The 18,326-nt window shown below is 62.8% G+C and overlaps 1 protein-coding gene across 5 annotated transcripts in view; it reads right to left on the bottom strand.

Annotated features, from left to right (window-relative positions):
- The window catches only part of BAIAP2 (BAR/IMD domain containing adaptor protein 2), a 62,700-nt gene that overhangs the window by 42,960 nt on the left and 1,414 nt on the right, over positions 1–18,326 (bottom strand). For all 5 annotated transcript variants that reach the window (XR_008294331.1, XM_027052283.2, XM_027052284.2 and 2 more), the window contains exons 2-3: positions 5,334–5,409; positions 2,621–2,707 (exon numbers count right to left, since the gene is read on the bottom strand). Coding sequence is in view for 4 of the 5 variants with exons in the window: in XM_027052283.2 (XP_026908084.1) it covers positions 2,621–2,707; positions 5,334–5,409 (163 nt within the window). In the remaining variant the exon portion in view is untranslated. The remainder of the gene's footprint in view (positions 1–2,620; positions 2,708–5,333; positions 5,410–18,326) is intronic.

Genomic DNA, 18,326 nt, shown 5'->3' with positions numbered 1-18,326 from the left:
GCAGATTCTGTGTCTCCCTCTCTCTCTACCCCTCCTCTGCTCACGCTCTGTCTCTCTCTGTCTCAAAAATAAACATTAAAAAAAATTTTTGTAATTAAAAAAATAAAAAATTTTTTTAAGTGTACTCATTTATTTTTGGAAGAGAGATGAAGTGAAGGAGGGAGCAGAGAGATGACAAAGGAGAGAGAGAATTCCAAGCAGACTCTGCACCATCAGCACAGAGCCTGACACAGGGCTCGAGCTCATGTACTGTGAGATCACGACCTGCTGAAACCAAGAGTCAGACGCTCAAAGCACTGAGCCCCCCAGGCGCCCCAGAAGTGGCTGAGGAGTCTGGAGCAGCGTCTGGGGGACTGGGAACAAACCAGCACGAGCACCCTGAGAATAGAGCAAATGGAAAAACAAAGCCGTCAAAATAAAAATCACCACCAGAGTCACAATAACGGTAAGAAAAACCCATAAGCCGTATGGTTCAAGGAAAACAAGCAACCGGTTGGACTTCATTAAAATGAAACGCTGTTGGGGTGCGTGGGGCGCTCAGTCGGTTAAATGTCCGACTCTTGATTTCGGCTCAGGTCACGATCTCACGGTCTGTGGGATGGAGCCCCACGTTGGGCTCTGCGATGACAGCGTGGAGGTTCGCAGCCCCTCTCTGTCCCTCCCCGGCTTGCTCTCTCTCTTTCTCAAAGGAAACAAACTTGAAAACGAGCTCCCGTTCTTCGACAAACAGGATCACAGAACCGACAGGTGAACGAGATGGCGAGAAAACACGTGCAAGACGGTGCCCGACACGGCTTGTCCAGAGTACGCGGAGAATTTGTACGACACGATTACAGGACAGAAACCTGACGAAGAGACAGGAAGCCGTGAACGCACACTTGGCCAAGGAAGAGAAGCGAGCACATGAGAAAGTGCTCGAGGCGCTGGCTGGTCAGGAAGATGCCCGAATGTGGGTCACCGGGAGGCTGCAGGGCCGTCCTCCCCTGACCTGCTCCTGCCTCGGGGCCCAGCTCCGCCGCACAAGGCCGCCCAGCTGCTCAGCGGGCCTGTGGTAGGGCAGCGCCCAGGACCTGGCCAGCAGGGAGTTCTGGACCGTCGCTGCAGTTTCGCGCAAGCCCACCCCTCGCCCTGGGGCCACACACGTGGTTTCCCGCGGGCAGACATCTGCCCTTCTGTGAGTGTGACCACAGACAGTAAACACACCGGGGCCCCCAGCACACGGGTCCCCAGGGCCGCCGCGTGACTACCTATAACAATAAAATGCCCCCGTCACAGGCAGGAGCCTGCGCGCAAACACACGTGGCTCACGCACGACACGGACGTCCCAGGGGGTCGGGGGCCCAGATGGTGGCTGTAGGAGCTGCAGCCTGGAGACCCGGCAGCGCCAGGCAGGCCCACGTGTGGCCTCTGGGCCCACGAGCCCAGAGGCGTCATCGCAGGGGCGTCCGGGCCTCCCCTGCCGGGTGTCCTGCACACTGAGCAGCAAGGCCGCACCTGCAGGCCTGACCCCCTGAGCACCTCTCAGTCCCTGCACGCTCCCGCAGGCCTGCAGGGGCAGGTCGGCCCTGTGCCCACGGAGGCCAGACAGCTTCCCTCCGGGGCTGGGAGCAGCTCAGCTTCTCAGATGCGGACGAACGCCCGCCAGCGTGAGGGGTCTGGCCCCGGTCACCACGCATTCCACCCGGCATGTCGCCCCCTGCCCCTGCTCCCCCCACCCCCAGCCCTGGAAAGTGCCGTAGCTCTGAGCTGTGTCTGTCGACACACAGCTGCGCTTTCACACTGGCTTCGTGGAAAATCTGGGCACCGGGCGCTCCTGGCAGGCCTGCGGGGGACCCGGCCAGCTGGGCACAGGCCTCCGTTTCCTCCAACACAGGAGTGCCAGAGGCCCCTGCAAAGCACCACAGCGGACAGGCCCGGCGTGTGGCACGAGACAGCGTGAGAGTGGGAGCAAGATGGCTCCGCGACCCGTGACCGCAGACGTGGACGGCCAGCGCCCCGCACCTGCCAGCGAACCAGGGTCTCCCGGCCTGTGAGGGACACCGGCACTCTCCACCCTTCATTGTGTGTTGCCTGGATTACGAGGCCAGAACGGGCTGCCGCTAGAGAACTTGCAAAACCGCGAAACCACAAACAAAAGAACCCGTCCCCGGAGCTCCGTCTGCTACGCATCTGGGGTCTTTCCCTGTTTACCGTGTGACAGGCATGCCCGTGCGCACTTTTACAAAACCGGGTCACCCTGCGCGATGGGCTGGCGTCCCTTCCCACTGTCACACCGGGAAGGCTTGCTGTCGCCTCAGTCCAGTCTCTGCACGGCTCCCCACGTCAGCCACGCGCTTCTGCACCTGTCCTCACCACCAGCTGCACTTGCTCGGCGGGGACCGGCCCACCTGCGTGCACTCTGAGGGGCACCCCAAAGCCGCCCAGCACACCCCGCTTGTGGCTGGACGTGTAAGTCACAGCCCTCGCCAGCTCTGAGGATCACGGTCATCTCAGAAAAGTTCCTTGTTTGACAAGGAAAACCTGATCCGAGTGGAAGAAGGACCAGTCACAGGACAGGACCCCAGACCCACCGGGGCACATGCGAGGAATCTGGGGGTCTCCACTGAGCCGGGGGTCTTACCGAGTTCTTTGGAGCCCTGGCTCTCGCTGGCCAGCTCGCCCATCTTCACGAGGGCATCAAAATAGCCCTTAGCAGCGTAGGTCACACCTGAGAGAGGAGAGAAGGGCGTGGTTACTGCCCTCGTGGGGGACGGACTGGACCCTCAGCACCAACGCGGTGACCGCGGTGCACGCCAGCCTCCCGCGCTCCAAGGCGCTCCTCCCGCACGGATCTCACCCCATTTCTGGCTGAAATTCTCTCGTTGCGACCGTTAGGGCTCCTCTTCTTTGCGAGAACACGGCGCACCAGTCAGGCCCAGAGCTACCCCAGTCACTCTGCTGGGTGCCGTCCCCACCACCCCGTATCTGGCAAGGGGCGGCAGGGGGTGCCGAGCGCAGACCCCGCCAGGCAGGAGGCCACGTGCTCAGAGATCCCCAGCGAGGTGTGCAGACGGCGCCCCTCAGCTCTCCCGGCAGGCTGAAGCCACACCGCGGGGCTCACGCTGCGCCCTGCGGCTCCGGCCACCGTCGGAAGCGGACCCGGCGTCCCAGGGAAGGGCTCAGGGCCCCCCGCCCACAGGTGGGCCCGCAAGCCCCTCGTCTGAGAAGGGGCCCTGCCAGCAGGAGGGCGGACAGGGCGCGGGGGCAGTGGCAGCAGCGTGAGGACATCCACTCCTCCGTTCTCTAGGGGACCCGCTTAGGGGCGCCGAACGGGCACCTGGTCACCTTCCATTTAGGTGGCCTTCAATGAAGGGCCGTTTGTCCCGCGGCCCTGCCGGCTGACATGCGCCTGCTTCCAGGAGAGGTGGGCAGCTCCGTACTGATGAAAGAAAGGCCAAAGGTGCCACAAGTCTGGGGCAGGGGAGGCTGAGAGCATGGAGGAGACGGGGGTGACGTGCCCGCGGAGCTCTGTCCTATGGGACAGTCCAGGAAGGAGCCCTCAGAGGCTCCACACACGGTCCCCTGGAGAGCCTCATGGGGACCCCCAGTGGGGGCGGAAAGACCCAGAAGGACACCTGGCCTCATCACAGAGGAGACCGCGGCGTGGCTTTGATCAGGACTGGAGTGGAATGGTGTCGCCCCACGAGGAGGCTGGGTGAGGGTGACAAGTGTCCCACAGACGGTGGCTCCACTGAAGTGAACCGTCAGCCGCATCCACAGAGCACAGGGAAGATCGTCCACAGCCAGGAAGAGATGAAAGTCTGGGCCTCTCCCACGGGCACGGCAGGGCCCCTGCTCGGAGCCCCTGCGGTAATGGAACACGCCAGGCCTGTGCCCTGTAAGCTCGCCTGTGCCCTGCCCTCCTGCCTCCTCTGTCCTCCGGCTTTGCAGACAGGACACAGACTCAGCTCCCACACGACCCGCCACAGCCTGTCTTGCGTGTAGAGCCCTACGGGGGGCAGCAGACCCGATGCGGGATGTCTGCACAGAGGCCAAGCCAGCCCCTAACCCCTGGCAGGCACAGAGATACCCGCCACAGCCTGGGACCTGGCACCATCACGGAGATCCTACAGCCCGGGTTTCAGCTCAAGGAAGGGACGGAACCTGTGTTCAATGAGCAGGTGCACCTCCTTTCTTGCTGGGGCAGTGGCCCTGTGCTCAGGGCCGGGCAGCTCAGGAGAGCCTGGCAGGGTGCAGAACACTAGTGTGCCCCCCAAACGGAGGGCAGTGCAAGGCCCACACGGAAACAGGGAGATGGCCAGCGGCTGCCGGTCAACGCCACCGGTCCACGCACAGCAGCCACACGAGAACCCGCGTTCTTGGCTCCGTTGGTGTGTGACGTCAAGGCCCCGGTCCCCCAAAAATGTCTGCAGCAGCGTCCCCTAGAGGGAAGGACCAGGGCCGAGGTGGAGGGCCAGGGTGCAGGCCACCTGCTGGGCTGCTGCATGACGAGAGGTCCTCTGCCCCCTGGAGACAGCGAGGGCAGGACCATGGCCAGACACCTTCCCCTGGAGACCACCCAGGCCACTGTCCTGGGAGCAAGCCAGTTCTGCTGGGTGCCCTGCTCCCAGGTGACCACAGGAACAGAAAGAAACAGGAGCTGCTGCCACCAGAGGTCCCCCCACCAGGCCCCCATGGGGCCGCGGACACCCCAGGGCAGCTGTCTGGGGCTAGTGCACGCTCTGCAGACACAAGGTCCCTGTTAGGGGTGGGGGCTCTGCTCACAAGGACGCCACAGTTAGAGCGACACTGACACCGAGCCCAGAGAGACACAGTCGAGGGTCGGGAGACGGGCAGTCGGTCCCCCCAGGCGTCCTGGACCACGGCGTGAGTCAGCCGGCCCCCACTGGGACTGAAGGGCCCAGACCCTGGCACCAACGTCCCCTCCCTGGTGGAGACTGAGTGCCCTGCCCCCAGCGCCCCCGCCCCAGGTCTCTGGGAGGTACAGGGTGCTCACCAGCCAGGGAGAAGGTGTGGCCCCAAGCCCAGACCCCAGTCCTACAGCTTCGAGACGACTGCGCAGGACAGACACCCGCACCTGCGTCTTTACGTGCTGTGGACTAAAACAGAAGCCAGACCCCGTGCTTTCGCCACAGCCTAGGACAGGGCTGGGGACATGGCTGTCCCTACAACAGTGGGCATAGATTCCAGGGCTCACAGGCCTCCAGGGTGCAGCCCCACACCCTCCCTCTGGCGAGTTTGTTTCTGGAACAAAGCATGTCCTTCCGCCTCTCATCTGGCTCCACGAGCCGTCCACCTGCTGGGAGGCCGTGGCCCCCACCCCGCGGCCTCACCTGCCAGGGCTTTCTCGTAGTTCTTCCCCATGGCGATGAAGTTCCGAAGGCTGGGGTTGAACTGCTCCATGATGGTCTGAGAAAAGCAACGAGAAAAAAGGCATGAGTGGCCCAGGTGACGTGGTGGCTCTAGGAGGGTCCCAACGGGAGGAGAAAACCCAGAGGGTCGAGACCATGAAGCCACATTCAGGCTTCTGGAGTCAAAACCCCAGCCCTGCCCTTGAGCGGACCCTCTGATCCTCAGTTTTCACATCTGTACGATGGGGGTAAGGACAGACCTTGGTGCATTGAGGCTTTGCGGGTCAAACGGACAAGTAAACAGAGCGCGTGTGGCGGTGCCTGGCATACAATCGGTGCTCAGAAGTGTTGCAGCTGAGGTGCCATTACCCCGTCTGGCGGGGCTGAGTCAGCCGAGGAAAGCCCTCCCGCCGGCCACGCACAAACGGCTCAGCGCCGCCCAGCGCCCCCTCCCACTAAAGTCTTCACTCAACACATCAATTACCAAACATCAGCTCTGATTAGAGGGACCCACAGCCTGATCTGCAAATACCACGCTATGAATAATCCAACAGACTCTGGCTCCGTTTGCCCAACGGACTGCCGTTCTTAGACGGAAGAAATTAGATTTTCACCGTGAAGGCCAAATAAATGTTTTAATTACGAGGCGTAAAAACAGGCACACGCGAACCACGGCCAAATGTGAGCTCCACCGGGTAACAGGCACTGGGAGCCGGCCCAGCCAGCGAGCACGCGGCACAGGACTTCCAAAGAAAACCCGTCTCGGCCACATCCGATGTCTTCAGATCCGTTATCACAATGGGCGTCTGTCTGAGGACAGTCTGACGAGGATGAGAGAATGGACGCCCCGGGAGAAACCGCCTGATCCTACCACAGAGCACGCAGGCCCCAGAGGCTTCTGTGTGAGCAGAGGCCGGGCGCCCCCCCCCCCTCCCCCGACATCTGTGCTGCAGCCCCAGCCCCAGGTGACAGCCTTCCTCGGCCGGCGTCGAGGGCCGTGGGGTCTGGTGCCGGAAAAGTGGGTACTGGTGCCGTGCTGCCATCCGCCCGCCCTGGGGCGCGGTGCACAGGAACAGAGACCCGTGTCCACGGGACAAGGCCCTGCATCCAGGCTACTGCCTAGGCACACACAGGGCCGGGCCCGAGGTGTGACGAGGGAGAGCCCGGAAGGCAGCCTGGTCCACAGGCAGGCAGGGGACCTGCTACAGCTGCACTAGAACTAAGGTGTGCAGGGGACGCCGCAGGGACCCTGCCCAACTCCCACCCCCATGGGGCCGGCACCCCACGAGGGAAGGCGCGCCCACACCACACCGGACCGTGAGGACCCTGTGCGGGCCAAGAACACGACAGCGGGACCCAGCTCACACAGGTAGGAGAGCCGGGGAGTGGGGTCGGCAGGGAGGCGGCCCAGGGACCAGCCACGGCATGCTCGGGGACGGCAGGGCAGCACCCAGGCTGAAACGTCGGCGGGGAGGTAAGAAGTAGCCAGCCCGCCGCCTCACAGCCCGCATGGGAAGGCCCTGCTCTGCCTGGCCGGAAAGGAAGCCCAGGGGGTTCTGAGCAGAGCCATGCAATCCGACGACCATTCCAAAGAGACCCCTCGCTGCTCAGGGGAGACCAGGATGCAGCCAAGGGCACCAGCCCACGCGGGGACCCTGTTGGAGCTGCTCCGGGATCCAAGAAGGGGAGGCCCTCAGGAGGAGAGGGGGCCGGCCCCACCCGTCCATACACACGACACCGCGACGTGGGGACAGCAGGTGGCATGCAGCCTGCTGGTCTGGGGACCCAGGAATCTGGACGCCTCAAATCCAGGGAGCGCCTGGGAGTCGGAAGAGTGATGCCAGAGCAGACGGGTGGGCACCGGGGAGGGTTCTGAGCAGGAAGCCGGGTCTGGGGTTCACCAGCGAGGGGTGACTGCAGGGCCCGTGGGAGCTCTGAGGCTCCTGCTGCCTGGGCCTCAGGGCAGAAGAGTGCCACATGGTCCCTGTGCATCTGTTCTGCAAAGGACAGAAGGGTGTTAACCCACTCAGGGCGGCTTGGGTCCCTGAGCCTGGTGTCCCGGGGTCCCAGGGTGCCCGCAGATCGTGTGAGACCGTGTGCTCGTGCGCATGCTCCCACGTGTGCGTGTGAACGTGATGGTAAAACACATCTCACATCCCCAGGACCACTGCCACCTGGCTCCTGGGTGACACCCCCAGGCTCCCGGTCATAAGAGGACACTCCGTCCAAGCTCATCGTTTGATCCCCATTAACATTCTGAGTGACAGCAGAAAACAGGCCAGGAGCCGCCCAGGCCAAGCGAGGGGATCACCGTGGCAGCCTGCCCACACTCTCCCAATGACACACGGGGACAGCCGCCAGGTTTCACTTCCTCGGCACCGCGGCTGAGCTCACGCATGAGGAATGCAAGAGCGAGGGGGCAGGGCACGGCCTCTGCTCCACTCTGCCGCGAAGGGGCAGGTGGCCAGGACACCAGGCCTGGTCACACAGGTGCCGGGGTTTCAACTGGAGGCGATGGCAAAGGCAGAAGTGTCCTTGTGGCTCCGCACAGATGCCCGCTCCCCGGCCTGAAGGCAGGCCTCTTGGCCAACAGTCACCCACCTGCCTTCACGTCACTGGATCTCTGCAAAGCCTGGCAGCCATAAGCCAGCCAGGACCACCTTGCAGGCCTGGCATGGGGTTCCTCCACCCCACCCCTCGGCACCCTCTACACCGGCCCCACCACCGGCTCCCCTAACCAGGCCCTGGGTGGGGGTGGGGCAGAGCCGATGGAGGCGGGGGCAGCAGGGCCTTCTATCAGTCATCACAAGGAGGCGACTCAGGGGACTGACGCTGGACACCTTTTCTCGGAAGTGACGGAGTAACTGTCTTCACGGCTCTTCTGCAGGGAGTGCAGATCCCGGCACCCAACCCCTCCAGCAGGGGCCCGCCTCCTTTGAGAGGAGAGGGAATTAACCCACCTGGGGTGCTGAAAACAGGAGCGAGGCCGGGGACACCCTGCCCACCGTCTTTGGGCCACGGGCAGCCAGGGCCATGCGCTGCTGGCCTCACATTTGCCCCATGACCCCACACTCCAGGACCGCCGCCCCCCCCCCCCCCCCGGCCGCCAGGACACCATGCCACAACGTGAGCAACATCCAGTGTTTTCTTCCAGCTCTGACACGTGCACTATGCACATGCATCCCAAATGGGCTCAGACTCGATGTCGTATGTGGAGGCTGTGCGTTTAGTCCTCGGGCAGATTTGGGGGCTAAGAACCACTCCCCTGACCCTTAAACAACACAGAACTCTGCGGGCCCACGTCTGTGGGGGTTTTATCAGCAGACTCATGCAGCACCGTAAATGTACTTTCCAATGGTCTCCTTGATGGCAATTCCCCTCCTCTGCTTTACTTTGTCCTGATAACACAACACGTGACACACGTCCCATACAAAGCGTAACCGACCGCTCATGTGACCGGGAAGGCTTCCAGCCAACAGTAGTCTATTGGGGGCGGGGGGGGTGTCAAAAGTCACACATAGATTTTCACCTGGATGGGAGGTCGGCGCCCCTAAGCCCCCCGACATTCAAGCATCGACTGTAGTTAGCACTAGTATTCTTCCACTTATCCGCTGGTTCAGCCAATATTTATCTCCAAACAGCCTCCAGTTACCAGGTGGCCTGCCAGGGTCTCTGCAAGGGGGTCCTGGACACCCCACAAGATACACACGATGAAAGGGTGAGAGAGAGGAGGGGTCTCTGCCAGACACACTCACAAGTGAGGGGTGAACCCAGGGCATGATGGGAAGTCACCCCCTTGCCAGGACAGCCCAAAGCTGGCCGCTCCTGCCGGCCCTGGGGTCGCAGCCATCCGGGCCTAACCGAACCCCTACCTCAGGGCTGCCCTACCCTGACCCCAGGGATACGGCCACGCATTTCCATAAGAGCAGTGAGGAGGGGAGCCGCGGTGCACAGGCGGCTGTCGCAGGACCCCACCAAGCCGAGCGCGCTGGGAGCCTTCCTGCCCGGATGCCCCGGGACACTCCCAGCCTCCGGCACACTGGTGGGCACTTAGATATTTACTCTGCGGTCACAGTCTGCCTGGCCAGTGAGGAGAATGGGCAGTGGGACACCCTTGGGAACGAGGCGGGGTAACGAGGAGAGGGGTCAACACATTTCTAGAAGGGAGTTCTGCCCAAGGACTTTGCCCCAGCCTGCTCCCGTGCCCGTGCCCGGGTCTGCTGCTCAGCGGCTCAGGAATCCTGTTTATTCCCTAGTTCTGGCTCCAGCGATGGCCCCCCTCCAGCACCTTCCTGGCAGGGCAGTCACAGAGAGCAAAGTCCCTCTGCTGACAGAGGGAAGTGACAAGCCTCTGCTTCCCCTCCAGCCCCTCATGTGCGGCAAAGGAAGGACAGGGTGGGCACACAGGCACGTGCTGAGTGGCCAAGCCAGGCCACCTTTCCCTCTACGCAGCTGACACCTGCGAGGACGAGACGGCACAGGGACCCCCCCGGCCTTCCACCCCCACATCCTGCACCCTCACCTGACCGACCCGTGCGTGCCTGTGCCCATTTTACAGACGCACTGGGAGAGGCTGAGGGAGTCAAGAGCCTGCCCACCAGCTCCGGCCACACAGCTGAGCTCACCCCTCGCTGCACACGGGCCTCGGTGCTGTCCCGATGCCCGTCAAGGCTGGACCAGCTGCTCCCTCGAGCCCGTCCAGCAACACCAGAACTAGGGGGGTGCTGAGGTGACACACACCTGCGGGAGGGCTGATACCAGGGGGCCTGCCCCCCCTGCCAACCCGGGATACACGACGTCCAGCCACCCAGGGGCCCGGTGCCTGCTGCCCTGCCACTTGCACTGCCCTCCCCCTCGGGGGGAGGCGGGGGCAAGGCCTACCCGCTGCAGCCCCCACAGAGAGCACTGATACACTGGCGCCCTGGACGGAGGGCCCGGCTCATGCGCGAGGGGCAGGGGATGGGGGGTGGGAAGGACCATCAGGCCAAACCAGGAAGCTTGGCTTCTCAGGGCAGCTCTGCTTGGCTCCCGCCTGGGGGTGGGGGCAGGTGGAAGGTTTCCCCCCTAAAGATGGGGACATCTATCCTGGGAACCCTTTTTGAAGGAATAAACCAACTTGGGGAGTTCAGTGAGTGCTGGGGGGCTTCCTGGAGGAGGCAAATCTTGAGCTGGATCTCACTAGGTTACAACCAGAGAGAAAATAAGAACGTGTTCATGCGTGTTCAGAAAATGACTGCATACAAGGAAGCTTCCAGAACAAAACAGCTCATGGGGGGATGGTGGGAGAGTGAAGGCCAGCAGGGGAAGCAGAAAAAACCCCCTTGGAAACAGGGACAAGCCACGCAGCACTCCACACAGACCAATTACACTTTAACAGCACCGGGTTCCCCTTCCCACACCCCCATGGGCCACGACACCCCCCCCGACCACCACCGACAGCCCACCAGCTCCCCTCAGGCCACACTCCACCACCATGGCACTCATGGCCTCTGCCCCACAGCCGCCAGCAGAAACGAGGGCCACATGGGGCCACGGAGAGGCCGACCTGGCCACAGCCCCCCAAGGATAGAGCGCCAAAAAGCAACGTGACCTGGCAGCAGCAAACAAGGCACCAGACTGTTCTAGAATAGACAGAGCCGGAGTTCCTGACCCCCAAGGGAGGGCGGCCACAGTGGGCATCGCCCAGGGGTCAGAGAGGCTGAGAAGCAGCTCTGTGGTGAGGCAGTCGTTCCTGCCTCCGGCAGCTCTCGGACAGCGGCCAACTTACAATAAAGTAACAACTCGGTCTCTGCCACAGCCCCCAGAGGGGTCAGGGGCCCCGAGGCCCCAGGAGCCACTGGCAGAGCAACGCAGGGACGGAAGACAATGCTCTGGCCCACTTGGTGGTCCTGGCTCGAGCCCACACGAGAACAGGGAGCCGCAGGCCCCCCGCTCCCCACTCGGGGGGCACCACAATTTCCCTACGCCTTGACACCCCTCCCCGACCCCAGGAACCAGGCAATCCCTGCAGCAGGGTCCAAACACGGGCCCCACAGCCCGCCCTCTCCTCCCCTGTCTGAGACACACTCTCTACCCATCTCGACTTCAGCGGGCACGGCCCGAAGGGCCCCCGCCACACACACCTTCCAGTGCCCACGCCCCTGCCCCCGCCCCCTGCTCGGCCCTGTGTCAACGGGACCCTGCACCCACACTGCTTTCTGTCTGTGCTTAGCACTAAGCTGCAGCCCACACTCCCGCCGACCACTTCCGTGACGAAATCACAGCGTGCTCCCGTGGAAATCTTAGTGTCGTAATCACGACTGCCGTTTGATTGAGGTTGGACAGAAAACCATCGCGAGCCCACAATACGACCCGCCTGGAAACCCGTCACCCCGATTCAGAGAGACGGCACGCAGGCCCCCTGCCACCTGTATGAGCCCACTGCACCCTGGGGAGAGGGCCCAATGGCACGTTGGTGTCCCCTAAATCCATACATTGAAATTCCAGCCCCCAGGCCCTCAGAACGTGGCTGTCCTCGGAGACGGTCCTGACAGAAGACATCAGGTTGCACGAGGTCATCAGGGTGGGCCCTAACCCGATGGCGCCAGTGTCCTTCTCAGAAGAGATCGGACATAGACACACACAGAGAACAACTATGTGACGACACGGGCAGAAGGTGGCTGTCTGGGAGCCCAGGGGAGAGGCCTCAGGAGAACCTAGCCCTGCCCGTGCCGGATCTCGGGCTCCCAGCCCCTGAGCTGTCAGGAGTAAGCCTCCCATCGAGGCTGCCCTGTGTTAGCAGGGCCAGAGCGCTCGGACACACTGGGACAACCCCCACGCGCAGCAAGAAGGCCCAACACTGACAGCAAAACTAAGTCTGGTTCCTGCTTGCCCAGTTAGAACATTCCAAGGCCACTGACCCGTCCTTGTCCCCGGGAAGACTCTGACCGGAGTTTCACAGGGCTGGGCTCCAGTGAGAAACTACCTATGAGCAAGCAGGGATGCAGCCTTGGAATGTTCTGGAACCGCCCCCTCCCGCTGCCCTCATATAAGGTAGGATGTGCCTGCCAGGAGGCGGTCACGCTGATGGGAACACAGGCCACGCAGCACTCAGGAAGTCAGCCTCCGCCTGGGCCTGCCCACTCTGCCGCTGACCTCCTGCTACCTCAAGAACTCTCACAGCCACCACCCGCCCAGCACCTTCCATACGCTAGGAAGTACTCCACGGGCCCGTTTACTCGTTAAGGAGAAAAAACTTGCCTGAAATCTGCGGGACCCTTGAATGGAAAAACAGCTGGCTCCAGGCCTCAACAGGCCCGGGTCCAGCCCCAGCTCAGCCCCTGACCAGCTGACGGCTAGACCACACTGCTTCACCTCACAGAGGCCACTCTGCCCGCCGGGGCCAGCCAGGGTCCCCTTGAGCAGTGGGCTGAGGGATAAGCAAGGTCAGGTGCACGGCTCTCAGCACACAGTGCCTGGCCCATGGCTGTCAAAGTTACTCACGACTACCAGCAGGCTGGAAAGCCCAGGTGACCCACAGCCTGCCCCCCGCTGCCGAGGCAGAGCCAGAGACAGAGTGTGAGACACCTGACTTCACAGCCCTCTCCCCAGGTGGGGCCTGAAATCATGACTCTGGCTGCTGGCTTGACCCCAGCCCCCAGCAGACGGGTGCACCCAAGCCACTCCAGCCTGGGGCCAGCAAGGCCCTGGATTCCCAAGGGCAAGACAGGCCATGGCCTGAGCTCCGCTCTGGACTGCAAAAGACTTCCGTAGGAGTGGCAGAGAGAATGGAAGGAGGGACAGACAACAGGCCTCTTTCACCAGAGAGTCTCCCAGGGCAGAGAGGGCTTGACCAGCCCCATGGGAGGCTCACACGGGTGCAGAGAGGCCCTCTGCACCTTGGGCAGCGGCCCTTCTGCCCCAACCTCTTCTTTTAAAAGTCCCACCAGAAATGGCAAGTCCACTCTGCCTCCGTGTGTGGCCCCGGGTGATGGCTGTGTCCTGCTGGACAGTATTCTAGCTCCAGGATGGGGGCCCCCACCCCGTTCTCACCGCCAACTCCAACATCAAGACATCAATTTGTTTCCCAGCACAAACACCTATGACATCTTGGTTACAGGTGCCCTGGTTTTGTGATCTATTACACGCGTCGTCACCTGGCACACGCCGACCCATGACTGTCCCTGGTATGGCTGGCCACAGGCAAACGTGGACGTCACATCCACAAACCATTACCAACTCTGAAGGAACAGGGGTCCTGGCTGTTGTCTGGAAACCTTCAATCAGAGAAACAAGAAGGCAACAAAGAAGGCAGGATGGGTCTCAAGGCTTGGAACAAAACACCAAAGCCTCGCTCAGGAAACACCGACACCCGATGGCCCCGGGAGAGGGGGTGGCGGAGGGGGACACCGTGACACTGGGCTGTGAGCCAGAACAAAACTCAGGAGAGCCTGACTCTGAACATGAAGCAGTTTCACACAAACCCTACCGATTTATTTCACGCGTGTTTAACACAGGACTTTCTAAAAATCGTCCAATGGTTCTAAAAAACTACCTCCGTAAGTAAATCGTTAAAATCCCAACCACAAAGAAAGCACTGTGTTCTGATCGGCGGCCTTGTTTCCTCCTGGTGGCCCTCACCGGCCCCCGGCATCTCAGTTCGGGGTGTGAGTCCAGGGACGCGCGTCCAGACATCTCCTGTGCTCCGCCCCCCACGGCAGTGCCCTCGGACGCTCATCTCGTAGCTGAAGACCTCAAGACAGGCTCCACCAGACCCCAGACGGGCCCTGAAGTGGGAAGGGGTGCCTGCAGGGACCTGGGACCATCCTGGACACTGGGTGCCTGCAGAAGGACTGATCCCGCTGGGTCGCAGAGCCAGGGCAGGGACAGGCCAGGTGAGCCTCCACCCTGCTGGCCTGCAGGAGCCCAGGGGCCAGATGGGGGCTCCTGCGGTGCACGTCGGCAGGAGGAGCTGGAGACAGGAGAAGGCTCCTGTGGACAGTGTGGGCACGGATCCCCTGGCCCGTCCCCAAGGTCACCTCTTAGAGACGGGCCCGGTGTGGTTCCGGGCCCCCCCTCCCCACCCAGCCCCTCTCTTCACAGGCCCGTGGGCCCCTGCTGTGGGGACCAATGCCAAGGCCCGGGATGCTGCAGGACCGACCGCTTCCCAGGCAGCACCCGGCATGCCTCGGGCCCTGAGAGAGACGGACACGTTGTGCTTGGGGCCACAGACCTGCCACAGCCTCTAGGACCCATGAGACACCGAGCTGCAGCCGGAAGGGCAGACCTGGAGGGGCGCCCCAGAACCTGGCCTGTTCCTCCAAGCACTGTGCTCACGTGCAGGCCCCAGTCAGGGCTCCACGCTGGTCCTGAGTCAGCACACCTGGGTCTCAGGGGAAGGCTGGCCTTACTGGGGAGCATGTTACTTGGAGACAAAAGGTTCTCCTCTTTAGGAGAAGCCTAGGCACCCACCTCCCCTCAGGCCACTGTCTGGAACCACCTGTGCCCACTGGGGCGGGGCCCCTCGAGCCCCCACTCCCATCCCGGCAACGCAGCACAGTCAGGGCCGGGAGTGGATCAGAGCCAGGGAGGCGGGTGCTGGCTCAGTCCATGCCGTCCGTCACCACTACAGCTGCCATCAGACAGCAGCCTGGCACCGACCGCCCCCCCAAAGGCGCCCCAGTGTTGTGTGTCCGGGGGACACAGTCTGCTCTATAATGGGGACACCTGCCCCACCCTGAGGCCCAAGTAGAGGGGCCAAGAAGGCAACGCGGGGCAGGCCCTGGCTCAGTACACGCAGGAGGGAGGAAAGAGGCCAGGAGCCAGCCAGGCCAGCGGCCCAGGGCGCCCCATGCTGGACCGACGGCTCAGGTGCCCTGACTGGAGGGTGACAGCACACAGCCCATGTCCAGGGTGCCATGCCAGGCTGAACGGGGACGAGTGGGCAGCAAGGCCAGCCGGGTCCGTGGCCCCCCAGTCCCACGGTAACATCGCGGGGATCTCCTGAGCAGGACTCAGACCCACAAACTCAGGAGGAGTGCAGCCCTCCTCCCCGAGCCCGGGAGGAGGGGACAAGGCCCTCTCTCTCAGCACCCAATCCTCCCACGAAAGGCAGCCTGTCCCAGGCAGCCCAGCCAGCACATCCATGCCAGGGGGGATGGCCCCGAGGGAGCAGCATCCAGAACCGCACGGCACCTGCGAGCGCCTCTCCCTGCTGATGGCACCCGAGAGCCCAGGGCCAGCGCCAGCCACCATTCCGACCTGAAGCCCCCGGCGCACAGCGGTCAGTCCCATGAGCCAAGCCAACCTCCCGGACACAGGACATGTGCTGGACGCCAGACCCACAGGGACAGCCCAGGCAAGACACTCCTGAGCCAGCTCGGGACTCCACAGAACCCCAGCGCTGGGCCCCAGTGCCTCCAGGCCACCCCGTTGTGTTCAGCGGCCGTGCACCAGGCATCCAGCCAACGAGGAGCCTGTGCAGAGCCGACAGTCTCTGGGACGTGACTTAGGCACAAGAAGCTGCCACAGCCAGGCAGCTCCGAGGTCAGCACAACAGAGAACCTGCCCTTCAGCACCCGGCTACTCCAGACAGGGCGCGGGACGGTGGCAGGCCAGGACGGGCACCCCGCAGCGCACCGGAGAGCAGTGATGGCCGGCGCTGCCACCCCCCAGAAGACACCCCCCGACGGGCACCCCCGGGAGTGCCTCTAAAGCAAACACACGCCATACGCATACACATGCATCCTCACGTTCACACACGCGTGCAGGCAAGCACACACAAGCACACGCAAGCACACACAGCAGGCACTTCCATTGCCAGGGAAGCTGCCTATCAGAGCCCAGTGGGCCTTCTCTGGCCGAGGGTCCACTGAGCTCTGTCCACGCCAGACCCCAGGCTTCTGACGGCAGCAATCACTCCAGCGTGATTGTCCAGCTGTGCGTGAGGGAAAGCGGGCCCGGGGTCAGCGGCACAAGGCTTCCTGGGGCTCCCCCGGGCACCCACCTGGAGGAGAATGTGGGACACAGCAGAGGATAATGGGCAGGGCCCGGGCAGCCAGGCCTCAATGGGAAAAGCCAGCCGCGGGCTCTCACCTGCCCAGGTCAGCTCCCTCCCACGAGCACCCAACACCCACCACCTTGCACCAGCCTTACCAACAGCACCAGCGGCAGCCAACCTGCCTGACTCCGGCTCCGGGAGCCCCGGGCTCACCCACCACCTTCATGAGGCAACTGCGGCCGGGCCGGCTTCCCCACAACAGCTACAGGGTGGGGACGACCAGACAGCCTCTAGTGACCGGCCTGGTCGTGTGGACCAAGGCCCAGAAGCCTCAACACCATAAACAATCACATCTACGGCTTTCCTGGGAACTCGTCCTTCTCAGGCTGTCTCCCACCTTCCCACGTCCTCAGGACAAGCCACGGATGCCCCTATTCCTGGAGATGCTGCACAGCCGCTCCCCTCCAGGGTCACAAGGTCACCTGAGAGCCACGGCTGCTCCCGGTCTACTGGACCACGAGAACACCAACCTGCCAGTCGCTCCCCAGAATCCCCAGGAACAGAGGCCAGCTGCTACAGAAGCCCCTTTCCCTACACCGAGTCATCAGAGGTCTCTCCCGAGAGGGCTGGAGTTGGGGCTTCATTCTGAGCACTTTGTGCTGGCCCCCGCCCCACTTCGTCCCTCACTCCAGGCAGCCCCCCAGAACTGCCCCCTTGGCCAGGTCTTGGACTCTGGGGTCTGCTGCCTGCACCCCCATCCCCTGAAGGACCTGGCCCAGTGCCTGTCGCCCTGCCCAGCCCCGAGGGTGAGTTCTCAGGGGACATCAGGAAGGCATTCTGCTGCTCTCCCCTTCAGCTTCCATGGAATTCCCCGAGGACGTGGCTCCCGCAGAAGCTGGGCCACAGAGAAAAAGGTGAAAGTCTGTGTTGCTGGTTCTTCCAGGGAGGAGTGCGGTCTATTCTCACATTTTTAATCAGCGAGGCCAAGGACGAGTGTCCCCGCCGCTCCCGCCTCTGCCAAGGCAAACAGCACTCAGAGCTGGAGCTGAAAGGATGCAGGGCCAAAGCAAACAGCCGCGCTGCAGCACAGGGGACACAGAGAGGGGCCACATCCCGGCCACCCTTCCGCAAGCCACCGACCCAGGAACGGAGGCAGCGCGGCCCCCGGCCGAAACAGAGGGCCAGCCAGGTCCACACGGGTGGCTCCAGCTGTGTCTCCGTGTGGGCTGCTGTCTGCCTGGCCGGCGTGCCCCCGCCGCCCCACCTGTACCGGCTCTGCTGCGGAGCCCCGAGCTCCCCAGCGACAGAACACAAAAGGGTAGCACAGCACCGGCACTCGAGACTTGGCAGTCGGGCCACAGAGCGTCGGGAAGAGCACCGCCTACAACCCAACCCGCCCGGCCTGCGTTGCAGCGCGGGCCTGCTGTGAGGCCGGGAGCGGTCGCGGGGGGCACAGCCCTGCTCTCACCAAAGCCGGCTGCATCCAGCCCTGCAGATCCTGGGTCTCTCTCTGCCGCGCTTGCCCACGGGACCTCATTAGTGAACTGAGCGACAGCACACGCCACAGACTTGCCTGTTGAATGTGCACCCCAACCCTCCAGGCTGCCTCCAGGGGTTCACAGCCCTTGCCGTCATGCTGCCTGCAGATCTCCAGGTAAATCACAGCTCCGCCTAGAAGCCGCTCGGAGGTGACTGCACGCCTCACCGCCCAGGCTGTGAGAGTTTTAGTGCGGATGATCGTGGGTTCCCCAGAGCGAAGCCAGGCCGTGCAACCCCTCCCGATCCTCGCCATGGAAGTTCCTGTTTAATGGTTTCGTTGCAGAAGCAAGGAAAATAGGAAAGAGACCCTCTGCCCGGTACTTCCCTCCCCCCCCCCCCTTGAGAACGAGCACATGGTTACGGAACTAATGACTAATGACTTAATGAAGCTCCCTTCCCCGACAGCGTTTGCAGACCAACACGACCAGAAACGTATGCCACACACTCTGTGACACCAA

Source organism: Acinonyx jubatus, chromosome E1 (assembly GCF_027475565.1).
Source record: "Acinonyx jubatus isolate Ajub_Pintada_27869175 chromosome E1, VMU_Ajub_asm_v1.0, whole genome shotgun sequence".
NCBI lineage: Eukaryota > Metazoa > Chordata > Mammalia > Carnivora > Felidae > Acinonyx > Acinonyx jubatus.
The sequence above is the reverse complement of the archived record's forward strand: the minus strand, read 5'-3'. Positions and strand labels throughout refer to the sequence as shown.